Here is a 23,142-nt window from a genome sequence, read left to right on the forward strand (position 1 = left end):
AGTCAGAGTAAGAAAACAAGCCTAACTTTAAAATGTGTTCATCATGTGATACCCGCTATCTTAAAGTTAGTACAATTAATTATTTAAAGATACTCTTTTAAGACGACTCAAACTCACCATTTTCTCATTTTCAAGAGACTATTATGTCAGAGTAAATAATCATACAGGAATATAAAAATGTAATTCACCAATACAATCTATGAAATCTGATACCTTGAGTGTGTCCAGTATGCCCCGATCCTTAAACGTCTGGTATAGCTTTTTGCGTAGTTCATCTTGACTCAACACATCAGCCTTGGGGAGCATGGTGGACTGAAAGACAAAACGGTTACAGGTTACCAGGCGGGCGGGGGGAACGTGGATTTCTGACAACAGTCCAGAAGCCTCCGGGGAATTCCTAAGAGATTCAGCTGGGAACGGAGCTTTAACGAACACAAACAAGACTTCATTTCCGCCTGTCCTCGAGGAGGGGCAGGTGTATCTACCTGAGCCGTCATCAGGTGTCAGCTTCCTCCCGAGCCCGCCTCGCTAACCCCGCCGCGGCCTGAGTTCCAGGCCCACCCCGGGCTGTAGGCCCAAGACAAGGGGAAATGTCTGCCCTCAGAGCCCTGCCTCTGCCTCAGGGAATCGTTGTCTCGCAGTCCCAACTAGGAACTCAAGCAATCAGGCGGACTTCTCCGTGGCTCCCAGAAGTGAAAGGAGCCGTGACCCAGGCACGACTCAAAGGTGGCAGGAGGCGGCAAGGCAGGACCGCGAGTTTTCACCCCTCGGAGCTCATCCTCTACCCTGTACCTCCACACTGCCTTTCGACCTGCAAATGTCTGCCCTCTTGGGGGCTTGCTGTAGGTTTTCGTTGGAAATAACTGTGGAGGAGGAGTGACTTAGTTAGACTTTAAAGAATGAGTAACGATTGGACACAGAGCAAAGAGAATGGGCAAACACAAAGAAGTAACAGTAACTTGAGCGGATACAATGTAAGCCCTGCTCTGAAGCGCTATGGCGCATGAGCACGGCTGCGCAGCGGCGACAGGAAGTTTCCTCCACATCTCGCAAGAGCGCATCTGCGGGGTCTCGCGAGATCTGCTCCAGGAGTCCGGCCGAAAGCTGCCGAGCGTGAGTCTCCGCCCCGGGAGTTGGCTGTTCGCTTTCGTTGTCCGCATCTCGAAGCAGGTAGGGGATGAAGTGAGTGGGGGTTGGGGGGGGGGTGCCCCGAGTCCCTGGGGACGTCCCAGGGGCCCTGAGTGACGCGAATGTTGGCCTGGTACCTCCACCCCACCCTGGCCTGAGGTCGGACCGGTTGTTCCACATCGCCTTTCTACCTCCTCACGTCCGCCCTCTCGGGGCTTTGCTTCTGTCTCCGTCACTGGGTCATTCAGCTCAGCCGGGGCTTCCTTTGGAGCCGGAAGGTTCTTTGTCGTGGGGACTGGCCTGCGCATTGTGTCCTCTACTGCTGAGCGCCAGTAGCTCCCCTCGCCAGGTGTGACAGCTAGTTGCCTCCGTGCACCGCCGGGCGTCCTCTGGACGCAAAGTCGCTCCTGGCTGAGGCCCACAGAGCTCAGCTTTTCCGAGTCCCATCCTTGTGTGCTGTGAAGTAAGGCGAGCTGGTCCCCAGGATGCTTACATCATGCGATGTTGCCCAGGCTGGTCTCGAACTCTGGGGCTCAAGTAATCCTCCCGCCTCAGCGTCCCAGAGTGCTGTGATTACAGGCCTGAGCCACCGCGCCTGGCCAGGGAATCATCTTAAGAAGTGTTTTGTGCCAGTGCGGTTGCTCAGGCCTTTAACCCCAGCACTTTGGGAGGCCGAGGTTGGAGGATCGCTTGAACCCAGGTGTTCGAGACCAGCCTGGGCAACATAGTGAGACCACCATCTCTATCTACCACTATATGTCCTTTTCAAAACAGAAAATGTCACTTCTCAGTACTACTGAGAGTATCTGAATGAATGTCAAGGGATGGTCACATTAAATGAGTTAATGTGTCTAGCAGTGTCTGACCGAAAACAGTTGTTTAGTACATATTTCTGTTGGAGTTTTAGTTTCTTTGACTTCACCCTGTTACAGACTAAGAGATAAGCCACCTTCCTGTTTCTGAAAATAGGAATGACATTGAACCTATCTGTGATGTATGACACTTTTATTGTAATTTCTCAAATGTCACTAATCATTAGTTACACAATCACATTTGTTTTTCCAAGATATGTAATTTTCCAGGACCTGAAGACTTGGATTTATTGAAATGTCTGTTTTCTTGTTGACCTATCTTGAGGTGCATGGGCTGCCTAACCTTATTTCTTCCACGCTCACTGTTTGAAAGTCATTCTCTTTAACAGAGAAAATGGAAGTTAGGCAGCTCTGCCTTCTCTGTTATTTTAGTGTGTATCAAGTTCTTGAAGCTGTTAACCTTTCTCCCCAATTTTTCTCCCCAATCATAGCCTAAAAAGACTTTCGTTTTTCTTAACGTATTTCACACATTTCAGCTCACTGCAGATTCTTGCCCCTCTGATGCTGGCTCACAGATTTCTGGTTCCGTTTTTAAGTCTGTTACTAGGGAGTGTCCTCCTCCTTACATCTTGATTGTGTCCTCTTTAAGGTAGTTAGAGAGTTCCTCATATCACCAAGTTGATTTCTTTAGTCGTCTTCCTCTCAAGAGAAGTCCAAGTTGCCCTAGTCATCAAGTCCAGTTTCTTGTCATGGAATATTTTTTCATAGGTACCTTAACAAACTTCAGCAACTTTTTACAAAGGTGTTGCTGACCACCTGAACATATACTTTGTGGAGGGCCTCAGCAGTGGAGCTTCCAGAACGCTTTTTGCAGTGTTGAGGCCACTTAACACAGAAATCCCACCATGTCTCTCATTCTTGCATTCCAGGATCATCTGACAACACTGTCCAACCTCCAGCCCCCACCCCCAGTTCCACTCTGTAAGCATTTAGTGCTTATTGTGTACCAGGCTCTGTGTTTGGTGTTGGGGATACACACTGGAAAAAGCACAGCCCCTGTTTTTTCACACACTATCATCTCTGTATTGCTGCAGACACCTTCACTTTGATGCATTGTTGTCTCCCTGCTCCACCTTTTCCACAGTGCTTTGAAACCTGTACCCCATGTCTCCATTCTCCTTGTAGAATGCACCTTCTACTCATTTGCTGACCCCTCCTTGAGTATTTCCTTCCTTTTCTCTCAAACTGGCAGGTTTTTCAGTTTTGACATGTGTGTTAGTTTCTAACTGCTGCTGTAACAAGTTGTTACAAGTTAACTGGCTTGACACAATACACATTTGTTATTTTACATTTTTGTAGCACAGAAGTCCCATACAGGTCTCACTGGGCTAAAAGCAGTGTCTGGAGGGCTGCATTGCTTTTAAAGGCTCTAGGGGAGAATTTGTTTCCTTGTGCTTTCCAGCTTCCTGAGGTCTCCTACATTCCTTGGCTGCGGATCCTTCTTTCACTTTCAGAGCCGTCAACATGAATTGTGACCATCCTTTGGTAGTTACACTTCCCCTGACTTTCCTCTTTTGCTTCCCTCTTCTACTTTTAATGATCCTTGTAATTACATTGGACTCACCTAGATGGTCCAGGCTACTCGTCCTCTCTTAAGGTAAGCTGATGAGTAGGCTTCATTCCTCTGCTGTGAGCTCTAACATTCACAGGTTCCAGAGATTAGGATGTGGACATCCGCTTGCTCACCTCAGCCGGACGTTTGGGAATCATCCTAGATTCTTCTCTTGTCCTCCATTACCCAGCTTATTCTATTCCCAAATTCTGTGTAGCTGCCTCCTCAACACCTCTAGGACAAGCCTTCCTTGGAAATGCTTCAAGGGCCCCTGTTTAAGGTAATGGGAATATTGAGCAGACACATACACACTCTGCTAACACAGGCACTTCCACCACAGCATTTGCTTTATTTGTATTATGTATTGGAATTCTAAATAATACTTGTTTTGTGGAGGAGGTCTCAAAACTCTTACAAAAAGAGTTTGGAATCGCTGTTCTAGAGCTGTGCTGTCCAGTACTGTAACCACTAGCCACATGTAGCTATGTACATTTAAATTAAAAATAAAAACTCAGTTCTGTAGTAACACTAGCCACATTTCAAATGCTCACTGGCTCCCATATCGGACAGCGCAGGTGTAGAACATTTCCATCCTCATGGAAAGTTCTGTATATTGGACAGCACAGAATTCTAAACCGTGTCTCACCTTTTCCCGATACCTTTAAGTATTTGCTAAGTGATTGCAGCGGTTCCCTTCCTGAGATAATAGAGTCATTTTCCCCCAGGGTTTCAGTTCTTCCACTTCACCTTTCAGTTTTTCCTTAGCAGAATTGAATTAAGAGTTATAGCCTTTCTTGCTTCTTCAGCTATTTATAAAATCAAATTATTGACAGTTCAAGTCAAGGACAGAAGGTAAAGAAAGCTCTGTCTCATTTTCTGCCCGCTGGGCCGTTTACAGCAGCATCCTTTAGCAGTTGTTCTTTCAGTTCCCTGTTTGTCTTCCCGCTGTACTTAGCACTATGCTGCTTGCCCATTTCATGGATTTCCATGTAGGGGTGAGTGTCAGGGGGATGTATGATATTTTCCTTATACATATATTTCCTTCTGCAGCTTCTTTTTTTTCTGTTGCTTAAATGTTTGTGCTGAAGAAAATAAGCCCTTCCCTTGGCAAACTCTAGCTCTGAAATCTAGTCCAGCAAGAATTCATGATATCATTGTTTACTTTGTTCAAATTTCAAGTCCTCATCCCTTTTCCTCTCATTTTAGCTGGAGAATTATTGCCAGTTCTCCTAGTGTTGCATAGCTTTTGCATCATTCCTGCTTGTCTTTGTTACCCACTTTAACTATTTGGACTTTTTCCTCATCCTTCCCCCAAACAGGGGCAGACTTTTTCTGTAAAGGACCAGATAGTAAATACTTTTGGCTTTGTGGGCTAGATGGTCTCTGTTGGAGCTGCTCAGCTTTGCCATTGAAGGGTGAAAGCAGCCTTAGGCAGCAGTAAAGACACAAGGCTAGATTTGCCTGCAGGCTGTAGTATGCCCCCCCTTCCCCACCAAATAACATTTTATTTTATTTATTTATTTTTATTTTTCTACCTTTATTTATAAAGAACACAACTCCTCTTGACAAAGACATGAACACTCACATGTTCCAAGGAGGAGCCCATTAAAAACAACAACAGAAATGGGAGTACAGTGGGGCCATATTTAACATCAGTCTGTGTACCCCAGATTCAGGGATCCCTGGGAACATTTTCTCAGATATGACATCTCACCTCACAGACAGGAAAAGAGACCTTGACCTGGAGGGGCCACCCACCCAGAGGCCGAAAGCACCACACTCAATCTTCAGCGGCATCAAACTGTCCTGTTTCAAAGACCATCTTGGAATAATGGGGTATCAGTGGAGGCAAATGGTGCCAACTGGGGTCATAGATCATGTCTCCTTGTGGGGCACAGCACACCCAGGGTCTGAACTATTGAGAAATGCTCTCCTGGATGTCGTCAGCATCGTATGGATTCCCTTGATCTGCTTTCAACTCCAAGTCCCAGTCCTCATGAAAAAGATCACCAGTCTGTTCCTTGGATGGACAGTCTGTCCCTTCTGATAGCTCCCAGGTATTCACATCCCATCAGAATCCTTATCTTCCACAGCAAAACCTTCCTCTCCAGCATGGGCGCCCTTACCATTGGTGGTACTGTCGTTAGGGATTCTCTGCGCTTCACTGGTTTGTCGATCTGTGGCCTTCTTAGTCTCTTTCTCCTGGCCAGGGGGTCAGCTGTGGCAAAGCCAGCCTCCGGGCCAGGGGGCACCTCCTGCACACATGGCTGTGGCGGGCCCGGAGGTGGCTCCGTGGCCCCCAGCGCCTGGGCCCCGGCGGCTTGAGGGTCCATGCCCGGCTGCCTGCAGCTGAGTGCCCTGGATGCCACCAGGCCACGTAATGTGCGGGTCAGGCTCCCAAATAACATTATAAATCCTACTTTGTCATGCCAAATTAGTCTCCTGTCTTCCCCTTCTTCCACCACCATAGCCTTCCAGCTCAAGAGTTAAAAGTGCCAGCTGTGCCCTGATTGCCTTTACAAAATGTATCATTCATTAGTAAATACATTTCGGATTTTTCCTGATTTCATTGCATGTTCTAATATGAATCAGCAGAAGGCCCAGTGAGGTGTGATGAGTCTTGAGTTCTCACACATCTCAGGTGTATTTTCCAGAAGACTGACTATACATTTCCAGTTAACTAGATTTCTACCTCATGTTGAGAAGTTACCAGTCACCAAATGCCAATGTGCTGTGGTCTTCCATGTTATTCTTGGTAACATTTATTGAACTTGGCTTAACTGTGAGTCAGATACTGAGCGAGGCACTTTACATGCATTAGATAGTGAAATGCTTATAAGTGTGCCATAAGGTAGCTACAGTGTTATCATTATTTCACAGATGAGAAAATCAACATTGGGAGGTTAAGGACTGCCTGTGGTCACACTGCCAGTAAGTGGCAGTGCTGGACTTGAACCTAGCTTTGTCTGACTCCAAAGCCTTTGTGCTAAAAATATACACCATGGGGTTACCATGGGCTAAACCCACCCCCACACACATACACACAACTCATCCATCACTTATCTAGATTTCAATTATCTATATTAAAAGCCATGGAATAACCGATATTTCCCTCCCCCTCCCCAGTTTCTCATAGTTTTATTTCTTTAGCCAACCTGTTAATCTTAGTTCTAAGATCTCTTGGTGCCTCAGAATACCTTCCTTTGGGGATTATTTCTTCTGTCTTTTCTAGAATACAAAACTTTCTTCCTTTATAAATTGGTGCATGAAGAGGCATATCATAGCCTCTTGCTTTTGCAGAGATTTATATTTGTAGCACATACTTTGGATAGGAAGAAGACAAATACAGCACTCATAATCTACAGATAAATAAATGATGTAGTATCTTTTCTGTGTAAATGACAAGGGGTAGAGTTGTATTAGCTTCCTCTGAAGGATGCCTCCTGGAAAATTCTAAGGCTGGCTAATTAGTTCCTTTGTTTTTCTACTACTCTCTATTGTCCTTACTGGCACCCTCTATTGATCCTTCCAGGTATCAGTGCTGGTGCTAATTGAAGTATCCAAGTGAGGCCCAGCTTATTCCATCAGACACTTGGGAACCCTTGAGCTGAATGTTCCACACTTTTAGAACATCAGAATGTTGTCTTCATAATTCTATATTAGAGGTCCTCCATTTTCCTTATGAAAATATAGTGCATTGGATTCTACAGGACATATCACAGATATATAAGTTGTTTAGGCAAAAAGCCATATGTCTATGGTAGTATATTGGAAAGTGTGCCAAACTTAGTGATATCTTCCTCCACAATGTCAGATTTAAGAAAAAATTCTAGACTTCTTGTTAGTAATTTCTGAATTTCAGTGTTGAGTACTAAAAATATGTTTTTTTAAAATTTGATTAGGAGCCATATATTGAAGACAATGTCTGGAAGCTTCTACTTTGTAATTGTTGGCCATCATGATAATCCAGTTTTTGAAATGGAGTTTTTGCCAGCTGGGAAAGCAGAATCCAAAGTGCGTATGGGACCTTAAATTCTATAAGAATTTTTGTGCTATTGTAATGTTACGATAAAATGTAATATTAGTACTGGAAGAGATCTGGACCAATGAGGTAACTGAAATCCACCACAATTAAATGAGGCTTGGAGTTCCACAGACTGATAGAAGCCAGCCAGGGAATGTCCTTGGATTTGTTTATTCATCCTTTAATTCAGCACACACCTACTTAGCACAGACTAGCACAATGCTCTCATCTCTTTCCCATGATATTCAGTTCACTGTGTCACACCTACCAAGAAGTGCTGCTCTTAAGCACACAGAAACATAGCCCACTTGTAGTGGGTCTGGAGGAACAGTTATTATGCTTTGAAATGCCATGAAAGTCCATTCTGTTTCAGTGAATCACATTCTTCATTAGGACATACTAAGTCAAGAGAGATCCTTGCTTCCATATTCTCCTGCCATAGGTCTGCAGCACTTCCTGGCAAGGTGGTGCCTGCATGCTCTACTCCACAGTGACACCCTGGCTGCAAGCAGGAAACTCAGAATCAGCCCCAGAGGTGATGCCACCCGACTTTCTTGCCAAAAAATGGTTCCAAAAACTAACCTTGGCTCAAGAACATGCTGCCACTCAGAGTAAAGAGACCCATAGATGAGGAGAGCCTGGTCCCTTCCATCTTTTTGTATTAGTCTGTGTTCCTAATAAATTGCTGACAACTATGCTGTGTTTCTCCCAACCTCCAAAGACAGGCTTTAATATCCTTTAAGACAATTGTAATGTATAATGTTCAGTGTATCATGCTTTTCAACAATTCAAATCTTGGCCACCAAAATATGATAGAAATTTGCTTAAGGTATTATCTATCAGGTGGTGGTGTTACATTATTTTCCTACATTCTTATGAGAACACTGTTCATTAAAACTTTGCTTTGAGGTATCTGTAGCAATAGTTATATTGTGAGACACAGCTACTTCTATATAGTTTCTGTGCACTCCACTGGCCTTGTGGCAGACAGAGCAGCACATATAAAAATACTTTGTTGCATGACTTAATCTTAGTTCTTTCTCCTGCTATCTTTCACCTTCGTAAAGCATTTCTGTAGTTTGATCTGATCTCTCGAGATTGATCATCAGTGTAAGGTAGTGGAAAATGCTGCTGTGAGCCAGACACAAAGTACATCCATTTCTCTAAGGAGTCACTTAGCTTTGTCATGGCAACGTGAGTGAGGTAAACATACTTTAGCTGTGTGAAGGATTCCAGGGCAACTGGCAGCCTTCTTCCAGCCCAGTCATTGGAACAACCTCTGCAAGGAGGCCCTAGTAGTTTCCTGTGGCTGTCGTAACAAAGTATCAAACAACTGAGTTGTTTAGGACAGCAGAAATAAATACCTCACAGTTCTGGGGTCCAGAAGTCTGAAATCAAGGTGTGGGGCAGGGCCATGCTTCCTCTGAAGGTGCTAGGGAAGGATCTTTCCAGGCCTCTTGCCCAGCTTCTGGAAGTTCTTTGGCTTGTGGCAGAGTAACTCCAGTCTTCACGTGGCATTTTTCCTGTGTATCTGTCTCCATATCTTCCCTTTTTATAAATACACCAGTCATATTGGATTAAGGGCCCACCCTACTCCAGTATGACCTCATCTTAAAAAAACCACATTTGCAACGACCCTTTTTCCAAATAAGGCCACATTTCTGAGGTACTGGGGCTTAGGATTTCCCATAGGAATTATGGGGAGGGTTCACTCAACCCATAACAGAAATATTCTTTGAAAAATGTATTTTGAAAGACAAAATTATATTAGAGTAAGACTTAATTCCAAGTTGTGAATTTCCTTTTCACATTATGATGGTACAGTCCCACCTTCTCTCTAGTTAAGCCATTTCAGCCCATGTAAATAATATCCCCAACTGACAGGAGCAGCTCCTGCTGTTGACATAGGTGACTGCTCACAGCTGGGGCTAAGCATGGCCTCTTGCCACTCTGAGGTACACTTGCCATTTAAGCCCCCTCTACCTGAAAGCTACCTTTGGCAGGCCATTACAAGTGCCACTTCAGCTGTCTCTTCTTCTTTCCTGGTGCTGTGTAGGAAGCCCAGACCTCAAGGCCCAGTGCAACAGCACTTCTCTACAGCTCTCTCCATAGCTCTCTCATGACCTCCTTAGTCCCCGCCTACCTCAAGGGCTTTCCTTCAGTCACATCCCCTTTTATATATTGTATGTGGGTGTCACCTTCTCATCTAAGATGTGAGCTTCTTAAAAGCAGGATCTACATTGTTGTTTTTTAAACATAGTATCTTTTTTTCACAAGCTTAAATGTTTATAGAATTTGATAACTTCCTTCTTGCAACATTAAAAAATTCTAGAAAAATATGACTCAATAAAAATAATTTTATATAAATCATCATTTCACTTAAGTAATTGGCTGTTTTTGTCCCCTTTTGAGATTTAGATATCAAATTGAAAAAGAATATTATGTGACAATACAAGATCTTTTATAAGTCTCATGACAGCAATAAAGGAAGTAAAAGGAGACAGTGTTATATCCGCACAAGAAAACCATGTACAGAATTTATAGAATGAAATGTCGGCATTCTTGATGCCATATGGAAATGTTAATCTATTGCTACTCACGCTGTCATCTAGGATGACCATCGTCATCTGAACCAGTTCATAGCTCATGCTGCTCTCGACCTCGTAGACGAGAACATGTGGCTGTCAAACAACATGTACTTGAAAACTGTGGACAAGTTCAACGAGTGGTTTGTGTCAGCATTTGTCACTGCAGGGCATATCCTTACCTTTTTAGTAAAGATACCTAGCTAAAGAGCGGGTTACTCACTAGAAAAACAGGGAACCTAGATGTGAGGCTTTTAAGTCTATAGACTTCAGAGTCAGGTCAAAATCAACATTTCCATTTATGGGGCTACTTTTTGGGGGGGGGGCACATTTTGTTTAACAGCTAGTTTTAAAACTAAATCTCGTGTAAAACTAAAGTTTATCTGAACCCTATCAAAGGTGACTTTATAGTTATTTTTAACTTAAAAGGTCATGTTAAGATAAAACTAAGCTAACTTTCAACCTAGTTTATGTATTCAACTTTTCCATCACAAAATATACTGCATGTGACTAATTTGAAGATTCTACCAATGAATTGCTTTTTGTTTTTCACTTCTAAGAAAGATTACACCTTAATTATTTCACATATGCGATTTATTATGCTTCATGACATAAGACAAGAAGATGGGATAAAGAACTTCTTTACTGATGTGTATGAGTTATATATAAAGGTATGGGATGTTCTATAATTTTAAAAATCTGATTATAAAAAGGATTCTAACTTTGACAGGAGACTGGCCTGCTGAAGTAAATCCTTTGTGTTGCAGTTTCCTTTCAGACTATTTTTCCCCTTTTTCCTATCAGAACTGTGTCTGACAACTCCCTCAGCAGGCAAGTCTTCACAGCCAAGTTAATGTGTATTAGGAGAGCAACTTGTGGTAGTTATTTTTAAATGATTGTGAAGGTCAGTTTCACTCTTCCCCTTTCAGTGCATATAGTTGATTAGGAAATTCTAAAGACAGAAAGGAAGCAGCCTACATAAGGGAAATTGCTTCATAATTTAATCTAAAATGTTTCCATCTGTTTTACAATAAGTTATAGTGCGCTGAAGAGAGATCAGAAACTAACAGGAAGTGGTTCTTGTATTATCAAATAGTCATTTAAGAATGGTGACACCTGCATTTCTTGATATTCAATTGAAAGATAAAATAGCAATAGGATGTCATGATTAAACAGTGGTGCTAACAACCGTATGTTATTAATTTATGTTCTATATTTGGATAGGATTTCTTGTGTGTCAGCACAGTAATAAAATTTAACAATATTCCTAATCAGAGGTAGCAAATAGTATTTAGTCCTCTTATAAAGATGTACAATATCAAGTGATTAAGGTGTAAAAATCTGTAATGCCTTTCCTCATTAGTGATTCCATTCAATATTTTCTCATATTTTGATACACTTATTACTTTAGCTGAAAAGCTGACCATGTAGCTCTGTGTTAAAAAAAAGAGTATTAAAAATCTGATTGTTTAAAAGTTACCACACAAGAGTAACTTTTAATTTCATTGTAACTTTTTCTGAACTCTGAGCATATGGCAGATTCTTTGTTTTATGTAGCCAAAGGGCCTTACAGGTTAATCCATTTATTTATAATGGATGTGAGTCTTTCATACACAGGATGAATCCCAAAAGTTAATTTAACTTAACAAGAAACATGTATCATACTGTCATTAGTTTTGCCATAGGTACTTTTCAAAACTAAAACACCAAAATAAAATTTTCTTAAGGTGATCTTAATATTTAACAATGCAGTATTTTCAATGAAACTTAAAAATGTCTTCAGACTTTTGGATCTTTGATGATTTTTATTTTAAAATTTTAAAATAATTTCCTTTTAGAAACCTATGATTTGTCAGCCTTTTTGCTTTGACAAGCTCACTGATACCTTCTTTTTTCCTAGTTTGCAATGAATCCATTTTATGAACCCAATTCTCCTATTCGATCAAGCGCGTTTGACAGAAAAGTTCAGTTTCTTGGGAAGAAACACCTTTTAAGCTGAATGTGGAGAAAATCTGAACTAAATGATGTCACCACAATGGGGTATACTCAGGAATGTATACATTGTAAGTAACTTGATTAATAGCTTGGAAAACGTAATTGTAATCTCAATTTATCTAAACCTAATGAAATTCCTTTTATATTAAAAAAGTACATTCCGTTTCATGTCACTTGTCAACAGATCAGTATTTGCTTGTGAACACTGTTATTTATAAAGAATTCTTCATCAATAATTTAAGTATTTTGATTTTAAAAATTGAGAAAAAGCATTTGACTTTCCTAATTCAGATAACTTGATCCCATGATATAACAACCTCAAAAAATGTCATAGTCAAGATTTGGTGGACAGATTTAAAACAAAAGATTTTACAGTAGGGGATGGAATGGGTAGCACATACATTGATTTATTTATACATTTAGAGATGTTATAAAAATTTATAGGCAGTATACACCGCACTACCCAAGAAGCCGAAGAAAAACTTTTGCAGTGCCAAGTGTCATGGTGTCATGTGCCTACTTCTGTCAGAGGCTGGGAATAGTGATCCTGTTGTAATTTTAAATCCTGGATCCATTTTTGTAAAGTGGGAGGCTGGGTCCAGGTATGGGCCACAGTGGAATGTGTTGCTTCTGTCACTTTATGTTCTTTTATTTTTCTCTCAGAAAGTAAACTAAGATTAAGTGAACCTATTGATATCTGTACTTGTAAAATGTTGTAAGGCAATTTTAGAATTGTTGTCAAAGAAAAGCTTGGATTCCACTAATATTTGTACTCTTAGCCTTTTGGGCTATACACCACAGGGAGTTGGGAGCAGCCTCTTTGGTACTATAATGAGTGTGTGATCTTACTGTAAAACAGTACATGTCCATTGAAAAGCAAGTAATATTACCAGATACTTTCTGTGCTTATTGTGAGCATGTGAAGAATTTTGTTCCATTCTGAATAACTTTTAAACAAAGGATTCTCTAAGTTTGGTCTTGTATCCTTGTATGAAGTTACTACCATCATTTTCTACCCTATTTATTTGCTTTCTTAAATAAAGATGCTTGTCCAAGATTGTAGTTGTTTAATACCCAATTCTAAAGTGCTGACCTCCACCACTACCACCACCATCACCACCATTTTAGTCCTACTTCCCTCATTAAGAGTCTGCAAACCAATATGATTATCTCAACCCATTATACAGAGCTCAGATTGACTAGGCGCCAGACCTTTGGGAGAAGAAAAAAGTACACACGCATATGGAAATCTAGGAGTACTTTCAGTCATGCTACTAGGAAAGACCTAAACATGTATTGATTGTATATAGTTTGCCCCACCTTCCACGAGCTTATAATGCAAGCCAATCAGGAACAGTAGTGTGAGTGACAGGAGGAAGTCATAGCAGTGATAAGGCTTGGGTCCAGGCCCTGTCTCAGTAGCGTAACAGTGGTACCTTGCCTTAACATCCTTTTCTCCAGGCTTGTGAGGGTGAGATAAGAACTAGTAATGTACTTATTAAAGGTAAATGCTAAATTTCCCATGTAACTGCATCTTTGAAGGAGCAATAATTGAAGGAATGAGTGGGACCTCTGAGCTGGGCTGCAGAGGAAAGCACTGCAGGCATGAAGGTGTGGAGAAGAGCACAGGGTACATGGGTAGGACTGACAGCTGATAGGCCAGGTCCAGGACTGGCATCGGGAAAGCCAGGGGCTGATCATTAGGAAAGGAAAGGTGGCAAAGCTTGGACTTAGCAGACGATGTCCCTTGAAGGTTCTAGAACACGAGAGCAATGGGGTGAAAAGTCTTTAAGAAAATCGGGCTCCAACAAGCACATGTATATTAGCACTGAGTTGGTTATCTATGTTAGTGCTCTAAAAGTGATCTAAGCCAGACATGGTGGCTCAAGCTTGTAATCCCAGCACTACGGGAGGTGGAGGCAAAAGGATTGCCTGAGCTCAGGGGTTCGAGACCTCATCTCTACAATAAATTACAAAATTAGCCGGGTGTTGTGGTACATGCCTGTGGTTCCAGCTACCTGGAAGGCTGAGGCGGAAGGATCGCCTGAGCCTAGCAGGTCGAGGCTGCGATGGCCATGAGCAGCGTGCCACTGGACTCCAGCCTGGGTGTCAGAGTGAGACTGCAACTCAAAAAAAAAAATGATCTATGCAAAATGCACAAATTCAGTTCTGTCCTCTTTCTATAGCCAGAAATTCCCCAGGATGCTTCAATTAACATCCGTTTCCCCTGGACATACTCTTAATCTCTGCCATGCTACACCAGAGCTCCTTAACTTTTCATCACTTCAACACTTTGTGACAGAGTCACAGAAAACACTGACTCTGGTACCCACCTTTCAATGGGAACCACGCAGGCGCGTTTTTGTACTTAACACTTTGCTGCCCCACAAGATACCTATACTGTGAGAGAACCTGCATTGTGGTGTCAAAATAGTAAAGTGAAAACATATGTAGAGAAATTTAAAAGCAAGGTTTTAAGATAAGGAACATTTGGAATGTTTTTTGCTTCAACTAGGGATCTTTTCACAAAGGTAAAGTAACATTTAGTCCACTGAGAATTGTAACTTTTCATCTTTCATGCAACACAGTCATTGCTATATCAGTTGTCAAGTGCACGCTTGTCTATTCTCCAAGTTCAGTAGTTTGGCTTTTTCTTCAAACTGAACTCTATCTCAAAAGGCTTTCCACTTACAGACAGCTTGAACCTAGCTGGATGTATGCCCATCATGACAGACAAGCACCATATGGTGAGCAACTCCTGTACCTTCAGGCCCCTCCTTCCCTGAACTGTGAAGCATGAGCTACAGTTCTCCGTTTTCTTCCTGGAGACTTGGCAGCTGTTTCTCACCACGCCTGCTGCCACAGTTGCCACCTATTTTGTTCTCCCCAATCTTCTGTAGTGTTTCCACATGCCAAAATTGACCCTTATGTTAGGAAAATTAGACTTTCAAAAGCTTAGGTTACTATAATGTTTTTTTAGGTGGTTCTCACTGGGTGGGGCCAGGGAGAGAAATGTGTCATTCTGATTTTTCAAAACCCCTCCATGACAACCAGTTCCCCTCACTGTCGTTTGAAAACCCCATTGCACCACAGATGAGGGTCTTGTCCACAGTAACTGAGTCTACGCTTTGGTTTGCCTCTATAGGATTGGACTGTCAATGGCACAGCATATGAACTGGACCACGAAAGACCACAATTTGCTTTATCAAGTCTGCAATGACCAGACTCTTTAGAACAAATATCCCCTTGTGAGCAAATCACCAACGTTCAGTGATAGGGAAGATGCTTAATAAATATATGACCAAATAAAGATGTCTTCATTTACCCTCTTAGAAAGTACAGTCCTTCTTAGCATTTCCTCTTAGAGTGGTACATTTAGCTTCTGTCTTGGGCATAAGGGTGCATGTGTGGCAGATGAGTGAGATCAATTACTAATGAGATCTATTCTAATTATATGTAGAATGAAAATATGAACAGTTAAATCATTTTGAAGAGAATGAAGTAAATAACAATACATTGTAAATGCATTAGATTTTAATCTTTAATATCTAACATTATTGCTTTAGGAAATTTTTCCCTTGAACCAAGAATACAATGCTAATTACATAAAAACATACACATATAAAAAGTAGTTCTCCATTTTTCCGGGAAAAAAAGCCCAAGTATAACTTCTAGAATAGTCAAGTTTTTTGTTTTAATTACAATTAAAGTCTTGGTCATCTTGTTTATTAGCTGTGTAACTTACATATTTAAATTAAAGAAATAGGATTAGACAGCCATTACAACTGATAAATGTAAGGTGCCATTGTTGAGTAAATAGATTCCTTTGTGAGTGGATGTGTCCCTTCTCCCACCAACTAATGAAGCAGCAATATACATTAGTTTAATTGTATTAGTAGATGATATACTGCTGCAAGTGCTAATTGTCTTCTCCATCCCCATGTTTATGTATACACGTGAGTTGGTTAGAACGCATTGACAACGTCTAACAATCAACAACAAGATGAGCTAGGCTTGGGCTTTCGGTGAAGATTGACCGTGTCTGTCTGAATCAAGTGATCTGACCTATCCTCGGTAGCAAGGACTCTTCGAACCGCTTCCTCAAAGGCTGCTGCAACATTCGTGGCATCTTTTGCACTTGTTTCAAAGTAAGGGTAGTCGCCGTTGTCCCTGCACCAAGCTTGGGCTTCTTCTGTAGACACCTGCCGTTCACTTATGTCAATCTTGTTACCCAAAATCACGAAAGGAAAGCTTTCAGGCTCTTTCACATCTGCATAATATATGAACTCTTTCTTCCAGTTACTCAAGTTCTGGAAGCTTTGTGAATCATCGACACTAAAAGTAAGCAGGCAACAGTCAGAACCTCTGTAAAATGGTGTCCTCAGGCTTCGGAATCGCTCTTGACCAGCTGTGTCCCAAATCTGCATGGTAACAAAATGTCCATCTACCTCCAAATCTTTATTTAAAAATTCCACACCTATTGTATGGAAGAGTTGGGTATCAAACTTATTAGTTACATATCTGTTCATAAGGGAACTCTTTCCAACTCCACCATCTCCAAGGAGAATTACTTTAAAAAGTGATGATTTTCCTGCCATTATTGATCTCAAAAGCTTTGACTTCAGAACCCTGTAAAATAAAAAGGTACTATTACATTCCTTTATACCTGCACACTCCTGTACGTGATTCTATGAATATCGTAAATGAAATAAAATGCATAGCCCCAATTCCTTTTTGCAAAGGGAATACAATTCTTAAGAATTGTCATTTACTGAGAACGTAACTGTGTGCCGGCCACTGTTCTACCATTATTCTCTAAAACAGCAGGAAAGGGCTCACTCTTCTGTTTCTTAGATCACAGCTGACTGTGAAGCTGACACTCAAACCCAAGTCTGAGCCCAAAAACCTTGCTCTGAACCATCATAAATAAGCCCCTCTCTGCTCACAATAAACCCCTTCACCATTTGTTAAATGCAGTAAGAAACCGAAGTCCACAAGTTTCTTTTAACAATTTCCAACAGCTCTTTGGTGCACAGTGACATGTTTACTAATGGCTTTTCTCATACTTTTCTCTGCTACTCCTCCTCCCTCCCCCCACCCTTTCTCTCTTCAGATATAGGTACTGTTCACCAAGAGACAGAAATGGACTGATCTAGCTGTGAAATAAAATCAACCAACCACTGAGTAAAAGAACTTTATTTTCTTCATTAGGAACACTATCCTGAGTTTGCTAAAATTAATGCCAGGATCAATAGAATATTTACTTTAATATCATAATCTAGCACATTCTATCCATAAGACTCATTTGGGCAGCTTAGAAGCAAGTCTAAGCCCTTACTTGTGTGTTTTAAGGTAGAATGAAATAAACCTTTTTAAAAAAATGCCACTTGCTCTACACGCTCTTTAGTGGAAGTCCTGGGGCAGGATTAACAACTTTCCTATACTACAAGAGCCAGCCTGTGAGGTGTGAGATTTTAGATACCCATTGACAGTTACTTCTGATCACTGGTGGGAGCACTGTTCCTAGTTAAGGTTTCTGTTCTAACTTATTATGGAAAATTTCAAACATACACAACATTTCTGAATAATGAGAATAACACAATGAACCCAAACCCAGCTTCACCAATTGTCAACTTATAGGTGAAACAAGGAAATCCTGTTTCCTCCATAACTCCCCACTCTCCCTATATCATTTCATCTGTAAATATTTTAGTATTAAATGGTTTTTAAGAATTTAAAATGTATATAAGAAGATAACCTGTCCAACAGGATTGTATACAATGATGGAAATGTCCAATGTGGCAGCCATTAGCCACATGTGGCTCTTGAGTACTTGACTTGTGGCTGATGGGAGTGAGGAACTGAATTTTTATTTTTATTTAATTTTAACTAAATAGGCATCTTTAAAGAGCCAACAGGTGTACTGGACAACACAGCTCTTAGAGCAAAACTAGTTATTAGCTCTAATATGAAAGTAAGTATTGTGACTCCCTCAATGGGAAGGTAATAAAGATATGCACAATAATTGTTCTGTTGATTAGGATGAATTTGTAAAGTCACTGTAGTAAACATTATCTGGCTGTCTCCTGGTTATATGCAAATATGACCTAATATAATTGAACACTTACTGTACATGTAATAATTCTACATGCTGTATTCTGGAAAAAATCTGTAGTAGTTTGTACAGTGAGAAATAAAGTAAATGGGAAAGTTAAAGAATGATGATTAACCCTTTGCACTTGGATGTCACCGCTGAGGGGACATCGTAAATTTAGCAAACTATTTGGGTGTTCCCTCTCAGGGGACATAAAGAGACTGCTGGTGATTATACAGGACAAACTTATGCCAGCGCAAATTTTTCAAAAATGTATGTTTCCTTGAAGTTTTCCATCCAAATTGCACGAAGGTAAATAAAAAGATGGAATATATACTGAGATATACGTTAAAAAAAATCAGCTGGCATTACGTAGAAAGAGAATGTGAAATGCTTTTAGAGCAGTGCACAGACTGGACAACAAATTACATATTATTAATGTGTGAGGAAGAAAACAAGATTGCATTGTCTGCTCAAATAGAAAAACACCAAATGGAATACATCAAACAAATTGCTATTGCATAACATGTATCAATGAACCTGTAATGCATGCCAGTGACTGTTTCACATTAGAGAAATGTAAGATATAACATTTTAATTTTTGTCATAAATAAACTTCCTCAGTGTCCAAAATTCCATTATAAGCCAAATATGATTAAAATAAAATAATTGGTTCCAATGGTATAGTATTTAATATAAAGTGATTCTCTTCAGTATTTCGTAAAACGTGGTTGAGTTGCTGGTAGGTGATCCATAAAGGGTTAAAAAATGATTAAAGAATGATGGGACATACCTTAGTCCCTACCTCTTACTGGTTCTTTTAGATTACTACCATAGTAATTACTACTATAACTGATAAAATTTAAACTGTCCAACAAAAGTGCAAGGCAGTTAAGGTGCACAGCTTTTGATACTTTTTTGATTTCCAACATATGGCTCTGCTCAATGCCCAGACTAAATTCATGTTAGAGAGGAAATGGAAACACCCTCAAGCCCCTTACTTTCCTGATGTAGGTAACATTATGCTACATCTGTTTCTTTGTTTAATTCTTTGGAATCTTACTTAAACAACTTCAACTTAAAGAGACTGACAATACCATGAAAGCAAACCAATTATTTCAACCCAAGGGGAGTAACTATCTAATGTCCTCTCCTTGGAATTCTTCAGCGGGTCATTTCCCAGAGATCCGGGACTAAGGTCAACTTCTAAGGCAAGACACCTTATGCCTGCTACTAGCCAGCCTCACTCAGGCTGCTTCCCCGCTCACACTCTGCTTCAGTCATTCTGAAATGCGCTGTCACATGGAACTGAAATTGATGCCACTCACTCAGCACACCCCACTCTCTCTTGCCTTCACCCTGGCATACACTGTTCTCTCTGCTGCAAGGAACCACTGCACCCTCAGAACTGCTCAGCATGGCCATCAACTCCACTGGGGATCCTCCTCCAGCAGCCTCCTTCAGTGTTCCTTTCACACAATTTCCATGTTGTGTTACGAGAGTGCAACAGACATGCATAATTCTAGTCTATCATTCATTCTAGTATTTTAATAAGTCTCTAATGAATTGCCTTACCAAAGTTTTATTGTACCGCACTGAAATTAGAATACTTAAATTATAAACCAGATCATGCACTCTAACAACTCCCACCCAGACTACTAGTTGCATACCTCTACCAAATTAATTTTTAGAAATTCCATGAGATTTGTAATTTATAATTTTATCAGGATCATTTTTTTTTTGAGTTGGGGTCTCACTCTGTCACCCAGGTTGGAGTGCAGTGACACAATCACAGATGACTGCAACCTAGAACTCCTGGGCTCAAATAATTCTCCTACCTAAGCCTCCAAAGTAGCTACAGGCACATGCCACCATATGTGGCTAATTTTTTGTAGAGACGAGGTCTCACTAAGCTGTCCAGGCTGATCTCAAACTCCTGTGCTCAAGCGATCCTTCTGCCTCGGTCTCCCAAAGTGCTGGGATTACAGGAAAGAACTACCATGCCTGGCCTATCAGGACTAACAGTTCTTTCCTTTTTTCATAGTAATATGAGATTTCCTAGTTTGTGTCATTATTCTGACCTAACAAGTTTGGGCTATGCTGGACCCACCAGGAAATAGGGTACAAGTTTTTACATTTCTCATCTATAGTTTGGGGCCTCCCAGATGTTACTATTGGGGACTATATTGGCATTTGCTAAAATAACTAATATATGTATATATGAACACCTCTCTGATTCCAAATGTAGAGTTGCATACAAACATACATGGTGATATAAATAATTACAAAGACCATCTTATTGTCCTCTAACATCTAACAAAAGCTAGTATCATTCAATTTATACATTAACATGACCACAATCAGCTTATGGGCATTAGAAAAATTTCCTTTTCTTCTCTAAAAACAGTAAAATTCTTTGAAATTTCTTTCATGTAAGTTAAATGAATAAAATATCCTACTATATTATTATCAGAATTTATCTAAAAATATAATGTGAAGTCTCTTATACTCCAGAGTTTGGAGTGATTGTCCCAAAGGCAATAATCCTCACCAAGGTTAAAAGATTACTTTAGTAATTCTGCTAAATTCTATAAAGAAATCTGAATAAGAAAAGCATATCACATAGGTCATAAATCTTACCTTAATTGTTCAATTCAAGCATCATTATCTATAAAGAAAATAATTAGAAAGCTCACATTAGCAACATACATTTTTATAATTTTAAGAGATTAAAATCAAAATGTGAAAGAAAGGCTAGGTGCAGTGGCTCACACCTGTAATCCCAGCACTTTGGGAGACCAAGGCGGGAGGATCTCCTGAGTCCAGGATTTTGAGACTAGCCTAGGCAACATAGCAAGATCACAACTCTACAAAAAATCCAAAAATGAGCCAGGCGTGGTGGCACATGCCTGTAATCCCAGCAACTCAGGAAGTTGAGGTGGAAGGATCACCTGAGCCCAGGAGGTCCAGGCTTCAGTGAGCCATGATCATGTCACTGCACTCCAGCCTGGCTGACAGACTGAGAACCCTGACTCAAAAAAAAAAAAAAAAAAAAAAAGTGAAAGCAGCACAGTATTTGACTTCTGTTAGCAACCAGATTCTTAACTTAAAAGAAAAACCACACCTGAATGCTCTCTACCTTTGCCACCCTACAAAGTCTCACAATCAAATATTCTACTTTGTTTTTCTCCAAAGTTTTTTTCACCGCCCACCCTTCTTTTCTAAGTTTCATATGCAGAGACAGCAATAAATGTATATTAAGATGAAATGTATAATATTTCATTCACTCATCAAAAAGCCAAATTTTGGATGGCTTAGAATAAGTCATATTCTAGAGAATGAAATAAAGATAACACAAACAAGGAAAACAGAAGGGCTGTGTCAAGGAAGTGCACAAACATGATACAGAAAAAGGCTAAAGCTGAAGATAGTACAATGCTGAGATGCTTGTAGGCAGCCAAGGCAAAATGAAACTCTTGTTTCTGTGTGAATCACAACTCAGTGTCAGAAAGAACGTGTTCCTGGCAAGCTACTTAACACCCTGAAGTCTCATGGAAAAACGGCAACACCAGTACCCACCTGCCAGAATTGTCGAGAAGATTCAGTCAAATGGGGAAAAAGCTTTTCATCACAGCGCCAGGCTTATTATAAGCATGCCGGAAGTTTCTGTGGAATGAATACACGAAGCAGCCTTTACTGGCAGTTTTACAGATGGGTTATTTCTATGGCCATGTCAGATCAAATTTCAGTAAGAGCTATGGGCAGAACAAATCAGAGGACTACACAGGCCTACATTAGTAAGCCCAAGGATCCTAGTCCTAGAGGTCAAATTCAATTCGAAGGTTTCCCAGTGACGATTATGAGCAACTATGCTAAATTACTAGGCTTTTTTGTACTCCCTCTTTTTAAAGCAAAGGGCATTTTTGTGAGACTTACATAAAGCAGTCCTTAACCCTTCGAAATCCTGACATTTGAAGTTAAGGATAAAACAACAAGAATGACGATGACAATAACAGCAGTTAATAACACTGAATCCTGTATGTCATGTACTCTGCAACACTGCATTTACTCCTCTCAAGTCTCTTATGACCTGCATGTTACACATGAGCATACTGACTCAGAGAGGTTACAGACCTTGGTCAAGGTCACAGAGCTAGTAAAAGGTGGGAGTAAGATAGTAGTGGAGCAGATTCACTCTAAAGCCCAGGCACTTAATCTTAATCCACCAGGCTACGTCAATCTTAACTGCCTTTGTGTTTGTTTCTGAGGGTTCTAGTGTGTTGTTACAGGCAGAGTGAAAATAAGCAGTTGCAAATGGTAAGAATCTTTCAGCCACTTGCTTGATTTCAAGATCTACACAAGGACAAGTTAGCCTGACAGAACTAGTAATCTCCCACCTGTTATCATGTAGAATAAAGCACATGTGAGTGTGCTGTTAAGAGTTTAAGTAGTTTAAAACATGTTTTAAATGACATGAGTCAAATGGAGCTCAAACATCTCCACAGCTCACTGTTCTGCAGAATGAGTGGGAGAGCAGGTTTTCAACAAGTATTTAGTGAGCCCCTACTGTGTGCAAGACCCTGAAGATACAAACCACACACATAGTCCCTGACTTGTGGAGCTCGTAGTTGGGTGAGGGCCACATCCACACACAAACCCACTTAACTCACAACTGTGACAAGTTCTACAAAATGAGAGGTACACAATATAAAGCACAACTATTTACACTCAGCCAAAAACCAAAGGACAACTTAAAACAGTACAGGGGGTTCTTCCCACCAGCTCCCTCAGTGGGCGTGAGGCCTGATGTGGAAGCCTGGGGCTCCTCAATCAGACCCAGGCTCCCCATGCCAGTGCATGAGTCCCTGAGAGTCTAGCCACACGGGGGGGGG

General features: G+C 40.8%; 3 protein-coding genes and 1 pseudogene across 11 annotated transcripts in view; 1 reads left to right on the plus strand and 3 right to left on the minus strand.

Annotated features, from left to right (window-relative positions):
* Window positions 1-630, minus strand: part of OFD1 (OFD1, centriole and centriolar satellite protein) — a 37,057-nt gene extending 36,427 nt beyond the window's left edge. Inside the window, exons 1-2 of the mRNA XM_008052678.1 lie at window positions 486-630; window positions 214-312 (exon numbers count right to left, since the gene is read on the minus strand). Of these exons, the coding sequence (XP_008050869.1) occupies window positions 214-312; window positions 486-497 (111 nt within the window). The 5' untranslated portion in view covers window positions 498-630. The remainder of the gene's footprint in view (window positions 1-213; window positions 313-485) is intronic.
* A 450-nt stretch (window positions 631-1,080) lies between these two features.
* On the plus strand, window positions 1,081-13,211 carry TRAPPC2 (trafficking protein particle complex 2). The gene is made up of 5 exons (XM_008052695.1): window positions 1,081-1,170; window positions 7,455-7,566; window positions 10,189-10,333; window positions 10,747-10,832; window positions 12,062-13,211. The coding sequence occupies exons 2-5, from the start codon at window positions 7,474-7,476 to the stop codon at window positions 12,158-12,160; spliced, it is 423 nt and encodes a 140-aa protein (XP_008050886.1). The 5' UTR covers window positions 1,081-1,170; window positions 7,455-7,473; the 3' UTR covers window positions 12,161-13,211.
* Window positions 5,223-5,885, minus strand: LOC103254662 (annotated as a pseudogene).
* The window catches only part of RAB9A (RAB9A, member RAS oncogene family), a 55,354-nt gene continuing 41,313 nt past the window's right edge, over window positions 9,102-23,142 (minus strand). For 7 of the 9 annotated variants that reach the window (XM_021709606.1, XM_008052735.1, XM_008052731.2 and 4 more), the window contains 3 exons: window positions 21,830-21,916; window positions 20,891-20,918; window positions 15,677-16,785 (listed from right to left, as the gene is read on the minus strand). In XM_021709606.1, coding sequence (XP_021565281.1) covers window positions 16,149-16,754 — 606 coding nt within the window. In that variant the 5' untranslated portion in view covers window positions 16,755-16,785; window positions 20,891-20,918; window positions 21,830-21,916 and the 3' untranslated portion in view covers window positions 15,677-16,148. Of the gene's footprint in view, window positions 9,112-15,676; window positions 16,786-20,890; window positions 20,919-21,829; window positions 21,917-23,142 lie in introns of those variants that run through there. The other 2 variants (XM_021709603.1, XM_021709624.1) reach the window with 2 other exon arrangements.

This window comes from Carlito syrichta, unplaced genomic scaffold, assembly GCF_000164805.1.
Source record: "Carlito syrichta isolate Samal-C Ts95f unplaced genomic scaffold, Tarsius_syrichta-2.0.1 Scaffold71963, whole genome shotgun sequence".
Lineage (NCBI taxonomy): Eukaryota > Metazoa > Chordata > Mammalia > Primates > Tarsiidae > Carlito > Carlito syrichta.